Genomic DNA, 16,958 nt, shown 5'->3' with positions numbered 1-16,958 from the left:
CTCCATGGCTTCTCGGGTACTCCGCAAGGACTGAGACAAAAAGAAACTGCTTTAAAAAGGCAGTCCCTGGCTCGTTCGGAACTCACCTGTTAGTAGCGGTGTGGACGGCGCCATTTCGTCCCGGAAAGAGAAACCCAGAAGCTCGGGTCAGAGTTCAAGAGGGCCAACCCGGCCCCTACACGTCTACTCAGGCGTGGAGACGGCAACTTGGTATTTCCGGGGTCACCAACCTCGGGGCCAATTCACTTCCGTTTGGAGCCAGCAACAGAAAAGGATTCCCAACGCGCAAGCGCAGCTCTGGGCCACACAACAGAATTTGGGAGGGTTGGGTTAGGGTTGGGCTAGGGCCCCTAAACCTGCTGTAGCCTTCTCTCATCCCGTTCTTCAGCAGGCGGAGCCCGCACTTCCGTGGGGCGGAGTTCGCCCAGTGCTGACGTTGGCAGCCGAACCTGAAGTAGTTCGAGCAGACGAACTGAGCGGTCCTCTTGTTGCTTTTCCTTCCTCTTTCAGTCCACGCTCCCGGCGGCGGCAGGGCGAGCCTATCCCGTCGGCCTGCTGTCCTCCCGCGCGCCCTCCACGCTGAGCTGGTCAGCCCGGAGTTCCTCAGTCGGCGGCCCACGCCCCGCTAGCGCTCAGCGCCCGCGCTCAGGCCCTGTGTACGGAGCTAGTGCCCGGCCTGAGAACCTCTTCGTTCCGGCGGCGGCGCGGGCACCGGGAGCGGAGAGTCGCAGCGGCCCGAGGGGAGGCGAGCGAATCTGAGGGGTGGTTTGGGCAGGTGGTGGCGCCGCGAAGATGGTCGCCAAGCAGCGGATCCGTATGGCTAACGAGAAGCACAGCAAGAACATCACCCAGCGCGGCAACGTCGCCAAGACCTCGGTAAGGGAAGAGCGGCGCGCCTCGGATCTGCAGCCGGAGCTGAGGCCCTAGCATAGGGCCGCATCGAGTTTTCCCCAGACCCGGCCGACTGTGGGGATCCGAGGCCGCGATCTGGACTCTTAAGTTGGGGGGCTTGGGGAGGTGGGTGCCGGAGATGGGCGGCTCGGGAACGGAGGGGACACCTGGCGTGGAGTGCAGGCTGTGGGAGCCCTGGCTCGGAATGGCATTTGAAACGGTGGGTTTTCCTTTTTGCAGAGAAATGCTCCTGAAGAGAAGGCATCTGTAGGACCTTGGTTATTGGCTCTCTTCATTTTTGTTGTTTGTGGTTCTGGTAAGTGTTTGGGGGGCTACCATTGGGCTGGATGTTAGAGGACGGGTTTGGGATGACGTGGTGACCTATCAGTGGTGAATCTTAACCGCGTAGTTCTCAACCCACCTGCCGCGAGCTCCACACAATTCTATTTCATTTGAACTAATTTACTTGTCCCACATATGCACAGAGGGTGGTGCTCCAGAAACTTCTTTCAGCTTGATTTGTGCTCACAGGATATCAGAAAAGGAGGTCAGGTCCTTAGCAATGATCAAGTTGGAAGTTTAGACCAAAATAAACGAAAACGTGTCCCAGAAGGAGATAGAAGGTTTTGCAATCCTATTATCAGTACCTTTGCAAAACCGAAACTTTTGAACGTTATGTACATATGGATGTTTGAGCTTAGTTTAACATGTCCCAGAATCTAACATCTTTATGTCAAATCTGGGTGTGTTTTACAGGATAAAGCTAGTGCAAAGAATTGATTCACTGTAGAGAAACGTGGCAATTTAATATGTGACAAATGGTTTTAAACTAATAAAAGAAACGTTTGACATATGGTAGGAAAAATTCATTATCAGGGCAGCCTGCTGTTAGAGTAATAGATTCTTGCCTCTGCAAATAGATTACAGAATGTTTTTCCTCTTGTAATTTAAAAGCTGTTGATACTGAGGTACATGTTTCTGTTTTTACATCTGGCATTATAAAGTTATTTGAGGTTTCTTTTTTTCACTTTGCCTATTTCCTAAATTTACCAACTGGAAGTTTTCCTGACAAATGGCCAAGAGCCAAGCAATTTATATAACCTAAAGATTATTGAATTTCAGCTTTGTGAGAATAAGGAAACATACATGTATTATAGGCCAGGCCTTTAGAGGACACAATATTTAGCAATAAACCAAAGTAATTCCATGCTTGAAAAACCTGTTTGTTTTGGTACTTTAAGTTCTTTCTGAAGTGATTTCTTATTTTCAAATTCTCTTGGACATTTAGATATAAAACTCAGAAGCTGAGATTTTTAAAAATAGCTTATGGACATTTAATTATTTTATTAAGGTAGGCCTGTCTTCAATTTCTTATTACAGTGAAGTTACATAGCCTTTGCAAATAATTGTTTAAGGGTACTCGGGCTCAAAATGTCTTAATAAATATCTGCTACTTGCCAGACTTATTTATTCAAAGCATGTTTTAATATTTGCTCTTTCTCTTTACAGCAATTTTCCAGATTATTCAAAGTATCAGGATGGGCATGTGAAGTGACTGACCTTAAGATGTTTCCATTCTCCTGTGAATTTTAACTTGAACTCATTCCCAGTGTTTGATGCCCCGGTTAAAAACAATTCAGTAAATCATCCTGCCTCAGAATGACTTTTCATATCATCATTCATGTGTCATTCCAAGGTTTCTTCATGAGTCATTCCAAGTTTTCTGGTCCATACCACAGTGCCTTGCAAAAGCACCACATGAATAAAGCAATAAAATTTGATTGTTAAGCTATAGTAGTGGACCCTACTTATTCAGTCATTTAAGAGTAAGTTTTTTAATGTGGTTATTAAAATGGTATATAGCATCAGTAATTAGGTTAAGTCTGTGTAGACAGGGTCTAGTTTTTATTTTTAATGCTAACATGTAAATGAAATTAGCTTAATTTAAAATTTGGAATCTTATGGTTTTCTATAGTTAGGCACTTTATTACAATACTTTGAATTGAAAGCACACTCCCAATAGGGTCATGTAACTGTCCTGTAATAAGGTGCTTATAAATGGAACAGCTATACAGTTAGCCTAAAAATCCCACAATCTTCAGCACCTAGAAAATTTTAAAAGCTTCTAAATGCCTAATGTAAAGGGAGATGCTTATAGCCATGTTTATTTTAACAATATTTCTATCACACTACCTTGGATTTTGCATGAGTGAATATACTAATCTAAGCTGCCATAAGAAAACTTGGTTAAGCATTTTTTAACTTAATCAGTCATTTCAGTTTCACTAAAAGATATCATGGTGGAGTAAAGTCAGGGAAGGTTTGTTTATGTCACATTGATTTCATCAGAATTACTTTAATATATCAAAGGGGTCTACTATGCTAGATAACATTTTAGGGAAAAATACTACTAAAAATGGATGCCTCCACAGGATGTACTGTTGAGTCCAGTGTGCCATAAGACATGTTAGCATGTTGAAAGCACTTTTAACATCAAAAAGGCACATCAACTAAAGAGTTACACTTAGTTTGGAAATGTTTTTCTAGATTTATGATTAAAATTCCATTAGGGTTCTAGGTATATCCGACTAAAGTATTATCTGGAATTAAATGGATTTACTGATAAGGATCTTTGGTCTTCCCTTTGTTGTATGATTTTATAGGTTGTGATCACATTCTTTACTGTTGGTAAGGGTGAGTGAGAAAGGCAGATTTGGCATGTTCTGGTTCTGATGGAAACTACAAGTATTGGCTATTTAAATACTTAGCCATAACTTAATTAAAAAAGCCTGAGAGGTGTCTATGTATTAATGAATTGGAAAGAAAGCTGCTTGTTTGCTTTAATTGCCTCAGGATATTTCTTTTAAAATAAGCTGTTTTAAGAGGAACAGAAGGGAAATCTGCTAAATAGTCCATACACAGTATAAACCTCAGAGAGCTTCTGATGCCCCGAAGTATGGGGAGGAGAGTGAGGGGGGTGGTTAAGGACTGTCAGGAATTGGCCTACCCTAGAACAGGAAAGGAATCAGCTGACCTGGGGCCAGCAGGTTTTTATCTTCATTGTTACTTGCCTTTCTCACCCAGGAAATCAACCCCTATACTTGTTTCCCTCTTTGAAACAAGTGTCTTGGTTAACTAATTCTATTTTATCGTAACTTTAAAAATGAAAGTTATTGTTCTAAATTCATAGCAGGTGCCTTATTCTTTGCTTTGAGTCAAACCATTCCATATCAGAATTTCCCTTGGTGTACTATAAATAATGGACTTTAAGGTGTTGGTTTTTTAAAAAATGTACAATGTCTTTATTAATTTGATTGTTAAATTGCTGTAGCTAGCAATCATTTTACATATGTAAAGTTGCATTCCCTTTGTATTTCATGTGTAATTTTTCAATTGAGTGCATTTTATATTAAGGATGGATTATGCATGTTTGGATCAATGAAAACTATGTCTTACTTGATTTATTCCTTAAAAATAAAGTTCCCTGAATATTTGATGCCTTCTAAAAGGAAATGATTTTACAGACTTCTTATCTGAGTATACTTTTTACAGTTAATAATGTTATGTTGTACATGGGATAAAATAAATAGGACCCAGATGCACAGATTTAAGGTTTATAAATGGGAATGGGTAGTGAGAAAAGTATGTAAAAGCACAATGAATTAAATACTTCCCCACCTAGGATTTACCCTCATCTCATTTGTTTCTGAGTCCAGTTCAAGGGAGAAGCACAGTTCTTTTGATCTCCCTTCCCCAATTGAATTTTATATGTCATCTATATCAAGCACTATGAGAATAAATGCTTTATTGCAGTTGTCTACCTTATCCAGTTAGTTTGTAATTTAGCTACATTTCAAAGAGCTGTCAAGGATTTCATCGTATCTGTGGGGTTGTATATAATCTTGGTCAAGATAATTGAGTGGTCTTCAGAACAAGTAAAAGATTTTCACTGTAACTGGAAGCATTGTAATGGGCCTTGACTTACTAAAGAAATATGTACACTCAACTGCAGAGCCATGGCTCTTCTCCCTGAGGCTACTGGAGTTTTGTGGGTACACAGGACTACCATGTGGCCCTGGATTATGTTCTCAGGAGGTTCAACAAAATTTTATTGTGCTTTAGCATCTGTAAAATTAAGACATCAAATCTGATATTTGGAAATTGTGCTGAAGTTTGATTTGGCTCTATTTTTTTTTCCGGCTTCTGGACACAAACCACAACTTCAAAAGGTTGGGGTTGGGTTCAACAACACAATCTACATCGCTCCTCAGAGAATCCTTGTCTAAACCTAGTCCCAGCCTAGCCACTTACACTGCTTTATCCTCAAGTTGTTTTCAGACAAGAATGTCCTTAATTCAGAAAAAGTATTAGTATGTAATAAAAGGCTATAAATTAAGCTGAAGGGAAAAAATTCAACTGTGCATTTTGATAATTCAAAGTAATTCTTATATATTAGAATCAAAAATGGAAAGGACATGGGAAATTTTGTCCCAACTGCCTCACCTGACAGACAAAACAATTTAATGACTAGTGAGGAATTTAGGTGCTGGATATAGAGACAACTGTGAATAGAGTCCCAGCACTCAAGTATCTCAGTCCAGTAGTAAGAGAAAAGACAATGACCAGAATTGTGATAAGTATTTCAAAGAAGAAAACCAGATAAAGGACATCTTTGCCCTTAAGAGCTAGTTGGGGTAGAGCAGAAACTGGAAGTGGGTTTTCTGACTCAGTGTACCCTGTAGAAACTTAGGAGGGTTTGCAAAACATCCATACAGAGCACTTCTGTTTTCATGAGCTCTTTGAAGAAAGTTTTTAAAAAAACCTTGTTCCTATGTGGATGCAGTGTCTTGAAAATTTACTGTTGGCATTTCCTGTACAGCACAAAAATGCAAAGATCAAATCTCTAGTGTTATGCACTATGACATTCAAGGGTACACTTTTTAAGAAGAACTTTGCTTTAAAATGATCAGCTGTGATGTTGAAAAATCATTTTTATTTGATAATTTAGTTGTCAAAAAGTGCCTTCATGCCTTCCTTAGATACTTTGCATAACAAAGGTTCAGTGAATAAATCACATATGACTTTTCCTGTGTTCAAGTTTCTCCTTTGCATTGCAGATTTAGAACAAATCTGCAAATTTAAATAATTAAAATTGTGATTTCGATATCATCAACTGGATTATAACAGTTTTTTCTTTCCTTATTGTTACGGAGAAAGCCTGTCAAACAGGAGACAGAATAATTGATTTCAGAGCTAGAAGGAACTTTAGAAGTGATTTTGATTAACCCCTTTATTTTATAATTGAAGGAATGATGGCCTGGAGAAGTTATCTTTCCCATTACCAATGAACCTGTAGGAGAGCAAGAAAACTGGTTTTGTGGTGACCAAACTGGCTCCTTAGTATTTGGAGTGCCACGGAATTATGATTCTGTAGGAATGTCTCCTTTTACTTTAGGAAATTATATACTGATCTCAGGAAACCCCATGAGTGTTCCATTAGGGTAAAATCTGAAAATTTAGGGAACTTCAGTGGGTTCCCACTGCCATGGGATTGAAATAACCCTTTAGCTCTGATTTTCAGGATACTTCACAACATGGCAACAACCTACATTTTCAGCCTTATTCCCTGCAGCTTCACTACATAGACCCGTTCCAGCCTAACGAGTCTACTTTCACTTTTCAGTTAACCTGAGCTTTCTTGAACTGTTTTTGTTCATTTCCCCTGCATTACAATACCGCCTGTACTTCAAAGTCTAGTTTAAATTTCACCTCTGTGAAGTTCCTCCTTGTGGGAATCAGAAACATCCTCTTTGGGAACTATGACTTTGGACCAGTTACCATACTGCCATGTTTATTACCTTTATTTCTTAGTTTCTTAGCCGGAGTATGGAATCGTTAAGAACTAATGCCATATCTATTTCAGTCTTTTTTTAAAGTCTACTCTCACCACTGTTCTGTCCCCCCATGCAAGGCTAGTATGAAACTGTACACATGTAGGAGGAGCTCAGCATTTTGGTTGAGTAATCAAGTGAAGGAGAATGATGAATGTCCTAGTATATCGGAATAATCTTTAAGAACATGTTCTGTAAAACCATCTACCCCTGACACAACAATTACCCTAACTTCTTCCAATCCTGGCAACCTCTACTTAATGGGCAGGCTCAGCACCAGAAGTCAGTCTGCCCTTGAAACAAACTCCCAGGATAGGTTTGATATTTGCACTTATATCAACAGTGGTATTTGTCCTTCAGTCATGTTTGAGGACTGTTCATAAGTGTCATTGAGAAAATGGAAAAGTGTTTTATAAAGAAAGCTGACACCTCACCGCACCAGTCTGTCCGGTTATAAGGAAAGAGTCAAACAAACACACTTGTTGTTTAGAACAAGTGCCTGTGGGCTGTCAGCTGGCCTCTGTCTCCAGTCTTATTCTAGGGTGCAGGAAGGGCAAAGGTGCCCCTTGGTGTGCCCTTCTCCACACCAGACCATGGAACCAGAATGGCTTTGTACTCCCAATACCAGATCTGGTCTCTGGGAGTGATAGTGTGTTCTCCCTTCAGAAATGAATTTTCTATAGTAAATTCATACCACGTTGACTGACAATGGGGATGTGGCCTGATTACCAAACAAGCTTTCAAATATTGTGTAAAGATTGCCAGGGCCTCTCTGGGAAAATGTCATCTACACAGACATGCAGAGCATGGAAAGAACAGTTAGTTCGGGAACAGTTCTTAGATCCTGGCACCCAGGAGTGCCCTTGGACCAAATTCCAAGGGTGAAGTGCATCCGGGATTGAGATAGATTAGTATTTCTGACAAAACTCAAATCACAAAGATAAATAAACACTGGGAGTACCCAAGCATGTTTCTGCCTATCTCTAGCCTTGGTTACTCTGGTGCAATCGACCTGTTAATTACAGTTGGACTACATGAAGAAGGAAGGTGCCACAGAGAATGAAAACCATCCCAAAATCTTGAAGTCATTTTTGCTTGACTGAGAACAGCATAAGGATGTTTTTGAAGGTGAGATCCTTTTTTTTTTTTTTTTGCTAAACATTATGTAAAGAGTCCATCTTCACTGCCAAGTAAGCACAAGGAAAGCAGATCAGGAAGCAGAGCAGTGGAGTTCAATATACAGCCTGTGTCGAGGATCTTAATGGAGTGATCTGTTACTCAGAGTGTGGCCAGAGGACCATCAAGAACCTGGAAGTCTTTTAGAGATGTAAAGTCTCAGGTTCCACACAAGGCCATTGAATAAGAATTTTCATCTTCACAGGATCCCCAGGTGAATCATATGCAAATTCAACTCTGAGAAGTGTTTTAGACAGGAAGCTGTATATTCTATTCCAAATAGGGTTTATAGATCCAAAAGTCCCAGGCTGATGTTCATTGTAACTTATAGTCAGATCTTTCTGACCTTTCCTCTAAGACTGTGTATGTGCAGGGGTATCAAATTCTGATATGAATCCCCCATAATTGGGAATATTTGATCACCATACGGACTTCATCTGGTGTATGAGAACATGAGACAAAGAACAGCTTCTGCGCTGGCTGGTGTGGCTCAGTGGATTGAGTGCTGGCTTGTGAACCAAAGCACCACCAGTTCGATTCCCCATCAGGGCACATGCCTAGGTTGCTGGCCAGGTTCCCACTGAGGACCATGTGAGAGGCAACCACACATTGATGTTTCTCTTCCTCTCTTTCTCCCTCCCTTTCCCTCTCTTTAAAAATAAATAAATAAAATCTTTTTTAAAAATGGAGGAGGAATTCATCAGTGAAACCATCTGGGTATAAGCTCTGGATAGTTTTTTAAATTACAAGTTCAGTTTCTCTACTTGTTTAGGTCTATTCAAATTTTCTATTTCTTCTAGACTCGTTTAGTTTTTGTCTTTTAAGGAATTTGACCATTTTATCTAAGTTCCCTAATTTATTGGCATATTGTTCATAATATTCCTTTATAATTCTTTTTATTTCTGTAAGGTGAGTAGTAATGTCCCTTCTTACATTTGAGCCTTCTGTCTCTCTTTTTCTTGATTGATCTGGCTAAAGGATTTTCAACTTTGTTGTGCATTTCAAAGAACCAACTTTTGTGTTTATTCATTTTCTCTATGTTTTTCTATTCTCTCTTTCTTTAATATCTACTCTGTAGGCACTGGTTTCCTTGGCTTGCTTGTGTGGGCATGAACCCTCTGCTTTATGAATGAATTGGGTTGAAGGGAATCAGATCCCAGTAATCTCAGTGTGCCAACACAAGGCAGAGCCTCTGTTCTGATGGAACCCTGTGCTTTTGGCTGTACCCCTCCGAAGCAGAGTTTCCATCACTCTGAGTTGGGATGGGGGAGGAAGCAGGTTGTTCATGTTCAGATGCTACAGACTCTTGCAGTTCTCACTGAGTTTTTAGTAGGTTTTCTGGAATAAAGGTGTCTTCATTTGCTATCAAGTCTAAAAACCATTGATAACGAATTGAACTTTTTAAAATGATTTTACCCATTTCATTGTGAGACCATGAGGTTTCTCATATTGCCATGCTGGAAATGCAGATCTTTAGGAGTTGCTATTTAATTTTTCAGTTTGATTTTATAACTACGTAACATATTTCTATTATTCTAAAATCAAATCTGTTCATGTATATTCAGAGAAATCCAGTTCTTATTCCTATCCTTTCTACTCTGTTGCCTCTTTCTATTGATAAGGTTAAAAGCATTTTATTGAAATATTAATATGTGATAACATTTACCCTTTCAATTATATAATTAAGTGGCTTTAAAAATTATGTTTACAAAGTTGTGCAATCATCATTACTATCTTATTTCAGAATATTTCATCTTCCCCAAAAGAAACCCTACACCTGTTAATGGTTGCTCTCCAGCTCTCCTTTCCTCTAGCCCCTGGCAACCATTAATCTACTTTCTTTCTAATAGGTGCCCTTTTGTAACTGACTTCTTTCATTTAGCATAATGTAGTCTAGGTTCATTCATTTTGTAGCATGAATCAATACTTCATTCCTGTTTTATGGCTGAATAATATTCTATTGTATGGAGAAAAGAAAATTTGTTTACTTACTTATCAGTTGATGGACATTTGGGTTGTTTCCATTTTTGGCTATTATGAATAATGCTGCTATGAACATTCCTGCTCAAGCTTCTGTGTGGCTGTAAATGTTTTCTTTTCTCTTTGGTATATGCCTAGGAGTAGAATTGCTGGGTTAGAGATACGCTTTATTTTTTTTGTTTTATTCTTCCATAGATAGACAGATATAGAGATATAGGTAAAGACATATATATGTATAGATATAGATATACAGGTGTCATCACTTTTTTAGGTAAATGGTAGCATTGCATACATGTACTTCACTTTGCTTTGTTCATGTCAAACATATCCTGGAAGAGAAAATAAAAATGATATAATCTGGGCATCAGTCCATATCAGTAAATAGATATTCCTCACTTCCTTTTACAGTTGCATCATCAGGATGTGCCAAGATCTATAAGATTGTAAATAGCAAGAAGACAGTGTTCTTGCTTTTACAAATTGAACTGGAATATATGGTCATATTTTTTCATGTTTTTGCATTTTTATTGTTGGGATAAATTCTTAGAAGTGAGATTTCTGCATCAAAGGATGAATTCCGTTAGGTATTATTAAATTCCTTTCCATTAAGTTTGCTCTGTTTCATATTCCCAGTCAGAATCCCTGTGTGATTACTTTTTATAATGTTCTGTATATGATTGAAAATAATAATGTGTATTTTCTAGTTTTTGGTGCCAGTTCTGTGTTTTTACCTTGATCAAATTGTTAATTATGTTTTTAAAATCTAGATTATTAATATTTTTTAACTTCTTGATAGAAGCATATGGGTTTGTAAGTTTCTTCTATTTTATTTCTGTACATTTAAAAAATACTTTGAGACTAACTAGGTATATTTAACTTATACATTTTTGATAGTTTTTTCCATTATGTAGTATCAATCCCATCCTTCAGTAAAGATTTTTTATTTAATCTATATTTCAAGTTGAACATATTGATCTCTATATATAGTCACCTTTTGGATGCTGTTTGTGTAGTGTCTTTTCCTATGCCTTTGTGTTTCATCTTTCTATATCATTATGTTTAAGTGTATATTTTAATTAACGTATACCTGAATTTTTGATACATTTTAGTGTAGGTTTTAAAAAAACTGTGTTTACTTCATTTACATATATTATAATTACTAACACTTTAGAATGATTTCTACTATCATATTTATTATTTTCTGTTTACCATGGGCTTTTACTTTTTTTTTAAGATTTTATTTATTTATTTTTAGGGAGAAGGGAAGGGAGGAAGATAGAGAGGGAGAGAAACATCAGTGTATGAGAGAAGAATCAACCTGTTGCCTCTCACATTCCCACCCCCCAACCAGGGACCTGGCCGGCAACTCAGGCATGTGACCTGATCAGGAATTGAACTGGCAACCTTTCGCTTTGAGGGTCGATGCCCAACCCACTGAGCCATCCCAGTGAGGACTACTTTTATTATTTTTAAAATTGTTTTGTTTGCCTTATTTTTCACTTCTACTCCTGGATTGGAGTTTTCCATTGGATTGACTGAGTTTAGGATTTTTGGTTTTCTTAAGGGTAAAATCTATCTCAGCAGCCCTGACATGTATTATTATAATTTTACCTGTGGCTGTTTCATTTCAGAAATTAGAGACCATCTTTTCATTAAGTTGTAGTTCCTTCCTTTCCTTCAGTCTCAGGACAATTTGAGAAAGGTTTATTTGGTAGAAATTAACATGAAATTATTTTAATTTCTAAATATAACTTAAGTGTATATAAAGCACACAGAATTTTAGTTTATAATACATAAAACTTTTGAGAACTATTGTATCTTAATCTTTTATACTATAGAAATATTCTCTAAATACTTATCATCAAAAGACAGACTCTTTTTAATATCCCTATTACTAGGAAGTTCTAAAATATTTAAGGGATGAAGACTCATGATATGTTAATTTATCTGCAAATGGTTCAGGAAAATAATTATAGACAGAAAGAAAGAGAGAATGGTAAAAATGGATGGTATAAAATGTTAATGGTAGGTACATCAGGATAAAAACGTATATGACTCTTTTGGTACTATTTTTTCCTTTTAAATATTTTATTGTTTATGCTATTACAGTTGTCCCAACTTTTTTTTTTACTTTTTTTTAATTGTTCATAATATTACAGATTTCACATTTTTTCCCTTTTCACCCCCCTTCATCCAGCCTGCTGCCTAGGTACTATTTTTATATTTGCAATATTTTATAACTTTGTAATTATTTCCAAATAATAAGCTTTAAAACTACATATTTAGCAAAATATTTGAAAGAAATTTTTTGTTTTTGAAAAAGTTTTTCACATTAAGTTTAAAAAGCACCTTAACATTTTTATGATAACTAGGCGCCACCAAGTGTTCAATTTCTGCAACTACTATAAAACCCAACCTGTCAAACTGCATTTGTAAATGGCTTTTTGTTGATTTCTTTATTGTGGCAACATAAGATTATAAAAATTATGTATGTGATCAAAATTAGTAAAAAAAGTACTCCACAAACTACTGCAATGTTAAAAGAAGAATTACATTCTTCTTTTGCATTGTGATGCATTGTGAGATGAAATGCAGATTTCTGCCTCCCTTAAATTTTACCAAATCTCAAGAGGACATCAAAGCAGCTGGAGCATAAAGAAAGATTTATCAGTGCACAGACTAGTCAAAACTAGGTATTTACATGTAATCCATGATGAACGTGGGGCATAGAATTTACTCAAAACACTCATATATGGCAAATGAAGTGGTCATAGCAAGAAAACACTTTTTTTTTCTTTATCTTTCTAAAGAGCAGATGTTGTGGTTTTTTGCCAGGGGATGGGGGGGTTCTTTGTTTTTTTTTAAGTAAACTGCAGAAAAAGTAGAGTTAACATCTGACTTAAGAGAAGCTAGTATCACGAGTTTTGAAAGAAACATAATACTTTAAAACAAACATTGGGAACCATCTGTTTAACAAACTTATTCATGCTAATGATGTTTTAGTCTTTTCATGGATTGTGGCTATAATCCAAATCATGCAACAATCCTCTGAAAAATCAGAATGTAAAATGTTGAGTTCGATTAAAAGATTCTCAATGTCTCCATCATCATCTCCATCATCAAACTGGATTTTGGCATCATCCTTGGGAACTCACGTAACCTGCCTTTGGTTGTAGCTTGTTTTGGAAACTCAAGATATACCCAAATGTCCAGTCTCCTTAGCAATGTAATGAAAAATTATGGAACTTTGCTATCCAGTAGTCTTGCAAGCCCACCAACAACCCTTTCCCCCCTCAATTTCTCCTGATGGTCAAAACACATTGTTTCTAATTATCCCAACATTTCCCAACATTTGCTGAGCTGGGCCTAGTGGTCCCTTCTCCTTCAATATGAGTTCCCTTGTTTCAGATTCATTATCATTCTTACTTCTGCACCTATTTTTACTTTTATTCCTGGGCATGGCTACAATGGAGATCTGGGTCGGTCTCTCCCTTCCCGGTGCCTGGAGCACAGCAGTCGCAGGAAGCTTGGGTGCCATGTGTGGGAACATCCACTGAGATTTCTTTGTTTCCCTTTTCCCATCTCTATGTTTCCTAGTTGTACATCTCATTTCTATTGTCTCAATGAACACTTCCATTTATTTTTTATTATATTATTTTCTATTACCATTTAGTCCCCCTACACCCCTCTCTACTACCCTCCTGAAAGTACCACACTGTTGTCCATGTCCATGAGTCCTTTTTCCTTTTTGCTCAATCTCTCCACACCCTGATATCGCCCTGACCTTAGCTGTCATCTTGCTTCTATCTGTGAGTCTGTCTTGTTAGGTCAGTTTGTTCATTAGATTCACACATGAGTGAAATCATATGGTATTTGTCTTCCTCTGACTGGCTTATTTCACTTTGCATAATGTTCTCCAGGTCCATCCACACTGTCAAAAAGGGTAAAATTTTCTTTTGTTTTAAGGCTGAGTAGTATTCCGTGGTGTAAATGTCACATAGTTGTTTTGGCTCCTCATCTACTGATGGACACTTGGGCTGTTTCCATACCTTGGTGATGGCAAATAACACTTCAATGAACATAGGGGAACTTATGTTCTTTTGAATTAGTGTTTTGGGTTCTTTTGAATGTATTCCCAGAAGTGGAATTGCTGGGTCAAAAGGCAGATCCATTTGTAAATTTTTGATGTATCTCCATACTGCTTTCCACAGTGGATGCACCAATCTGCATTCTCACCAACAGTGCAAAAGAATTTCCCCTTTTTCCACATCCTTGCCAGCACTTGTTGTTTGTTGACTTATTGATGATAGCCATTCTGACAGGTGAGAGATGATGTCTCATTGTGGTTTTAATTTGCATTTTTCTGATGATTAATGACATTGAGCAGCTGTTCATATTGGCCATCTGTATATCCTCTTTGGAGAAGGGCCTATTCAGGTCTTTTGCCCATTTTTTAATTGGGCTGTTTGTTTCTTTTGTGTTGAGTTTTGTAAGTTCTTTATAAATTTTGGATATTAACCTCTTATCAGATATATTGGCAAATATGTTCTCACATTCTGTGGGTTGTCTTTTTCTTGTTGATGATTTTCTTTGCTGTGCAAAATTTGTTCAGTTTGATGTAGTCCCATTTGTTTATTTCTTCTTCTGTTTCCCTTGCCTGGGGAGATAAATCTGACAGAATATTGCTAGGAGCAATGTCTGAGATTTTGCTGCCTATTTTTTCCCTACAATTTTTATGGGTTTGGCTGTAACATTTAAGTCTTTAATCCATTTTGAATTTATTCTTTTGTGTTGTGTAAGAAGGTGATCCAGTTTCATTTTTCTTCATGTATTTGTCCAATTTTCCCAATATCATTTATTGAATAAATTATCTCTAGTCCATTGTATGTACTTGCTTCCTCTGGCAAATATTAATTGATTACAAAGGTGTGGGTTTATTTCTGGGTTCTCTATTCTGTTCCATTGATCTATGTGTCTGTTTTTATGCCAGTACCATGCTGTTTTATTTACTGTGGCCTTATAGTACAGTTTGATATTAGGTAGTATGATTCCTCCAACTTAGTTCATCTTTCCCAGAATCACTGTTGTTACGCAGAGCCTTTTGTTGTTCCATATAAATTTTTGAAATATTTGTTCTAGTTTTGTGAAATACATCATTGGAATCTTGGTAGGAATTGTGTTGAATCTATAGATTGCTTTGGATAGTGTGGACATTTTTATGATGTTAATTCTCCCTATCTGTGAACATGGTATGTGCTTCCACTTATTTGTATCTTCTTCAATTTCTTTCTTCAGTATCCTGTAATTTTCCGAGTATGGGTCTCTTACATTCCTGATTAGGTTTATTCCTAACTATTTTATTCTTTTTTGAAGCAATTTTGAATGGTATTGTTTCTTAATTTTCCTTTTTGTTAGTTCATTATTGGCATATAAAAATGCAACTGATTTCTGGATAATAATTTTGTATCCTGCTGCTTTGCTGAATTCATTTATCAGTTCTAGTAGTTTTTGATAGAATCTTTGGGGTTCACTATGTACTGTATCATGTCATCTGCATATAATGACAATTTTACTTCTTCCTTTCCAATTTGGATTCTTTTTATTTTTTCTTCTTGCCTGTTTACTGGGGCTAGGACTTCCTGTTCTATTCAACAAACACTGTTTGTAACAATGTGGAGGCAGAGTCCCCCAGTCCCACGGTGAGCAAAGACCCCACTTAGTGACGATAGACCCATCACCTCGCTCCATAGATGTCTCTCAGGAGCTGCATAGCTCAGGAAGGGCAGAGGCCCAGCCATGACTGAAATGGCATCTTCCTCCTCCTCGAGTGGCCTGAGATTCACACCTCACAGAGCAGATAACCCAGGCAGAGAATGAGAAAGGAGAGTTAAAGTCAGAGAGTCCATGTCCAGTGCCTACAAGTTGAAGCCAGGTGTTTGAAATGTTTGAGCACCTATAAAGCCCTTGCTACATAAATAAGTAATTGGGTACAGCAGTAGTTCTCAGACCTGTGTGCACCAGAATCATCTGGGGAGCTCCTTAAAGTGGGGATTTCTGGGTCCCACCCCAGAGCTTCTGCTTCCAGTTGGTCTGTGTTGGGGCCTGAGAATTTGCATTTCTAACAAATTCCTAGTGAGGTTGATGCTGCTGGTCCTCAGACAATACAGTTAATTGGTGAATGTATATATTTTTCAGATAATTTGTTATCAAACATCTTAACAGCTGCCACTATTTACTAGTGTGGTACAATGTCTTTTACCAAACACTATTGTTTTCCTGACTTTGACTAGGTTTATTTTCATATTTAAGAATGGAGTATTTGTAGTTTATTATATTCATTTCAAAGGCCCGTTTGGAGGAAGCTGTTTCAGTGCTTTCACTTACTGTATAGGGAATCATAATTTTTAGGAGATTCCATAATTAAAAGAATCATTTGTGTGACTTCTATCAGTTTATAAAGTTTTCATATTTATTATCTGGTATCTCAATGTAAATACTAAATATAAAGACCATATATATATATATATATATATATATATATATATATATATAATCTTTTAGCTTTTAGCAGCAGTCCTGTGAGGTAAACAGGAGTACTTTTTCAGAGTTATGGTATGTCACAGAGCTGGGATTAGCTCCATACTCCCTCCTAGTGAGCATTAGTAGATATAACATCTATGATATCACAAAGAAGGTGTGATTAGCAGATAATGAGGGGGAAACCTAAACATGGTGAAAGAATATTAATCATATGTTGTGTTAAGCCAGCAGCATCCTCATACATCTCATATTTACTGCATCTCTTGTTCATCATTTTCTCTTGCACTTCATTTAAATGCAATAAAAATAAGTTTAAAAAATAGTTAATACAATTATATAGGTTTCAGATATACAATTCTACAGTATATTATGTGTATATTGTATCGTGTGTTTACCACCCCAACTCAAGTCTCCTTCCATCACCTTTATTTATGACCCTTTTACCCTCTTGTACTTCTCCCTGCACCCCCTTTCCTACTG

At 37.5% G+C, this 16,958-nt stretch overlaps 2 protein-coding genes across 4 annotated transcripts in view; one reads left to right on the top strand and one right to left on the bottom strand.

Moving 5' to 3' along the window:
* The window catches only part of EIF2A (eukaryotic translation initiation factor 2A), a 45,165-nt gene extending 44,653 nt beyond the window's left edge, over positions 1–512 (bottom strand). Inside the window, exon 1 of one of the 3 annotated variants that reach the window (XM_028504823.2) lies at positions 87–512. In XM_028504823.2, coding sequence (XP_028360624.1) covers positions 87–114 — 28 coding nt within the window. In that variant the 5' untranslated portion in view covers positions 115–512. The remainder of the gene's footprint in view (positions 1–86) is intronic. The other 2 variants (XM_028504824.2, XM_036017909.1) reach the window with 2 other exon arrangements.
* Positions 245–4,575, top strand: SERP1 (stress associated endoplasmic reticulum protein 1). Its single transcript, XM_028504825.2, has 3 exons — positions 245–876; positions 1,132–1,207; positions 2,401–4,575. The coding sequence occupies exons 1-3, from the start codon at positions 793–795 to the stop codon at positions 2,439–2,441; spliced, it is 201 nt and encodes a 66-aa protein (XP_028360626.1). The 5' UTR covers positions 245–792; the 3' UTR covers positions 2,442–4,575.
* The last annotated feature ends 12,383 nt before the right edge of the window (positions 4,576–16,958 follow it).

The sequence above is a fragment of the Phyllostomus discolor genome, chromosome 2, assembly GCF_004126475.2.
Source record: "Phyllostomus discolor isolate MPI-MPIP mPhyDis1 chromosome 2, mPhyDis1.pri.v3, whole genome shotgun sequence".
Lineage (NCBI taxonomy): Eukaryota > Metazoa > Chordata > Mammalia > Chiroptera > Phyllostomidae > Phyllostomus > Phyllostomus discolor.
The sequence above is the reverse complement of the archived record's forward strand: the minus strand, read 5'-3'. Positions and strand labels throughout refer to the sequence as shown.

Bases quoted from the DNA above. Each gene is read 5' to 3' on its own strand.
- SERP1 (XM_028504825.2), top strand. From the start codon at position 793: ATGGTCGCCAAGCAGCGGATCCGTATGGCTAACGAGAAGCACAGCAAG. The intron at 877-1,131 runs GTAAGGGAAGAG...TCCTTTTTGCAG, and splicing joins GCAACGTCGCCAAGACCTCG to AGAAATGCTCCTGAAGAGAA. The intron at 1,208-2,400 runs GTAAGTGTTTGG...TTCTCTTTACAG, and splicing joins TTTTGTTGTTTGTGGTTCTG to CAATTTTCCAGATTATTCAA.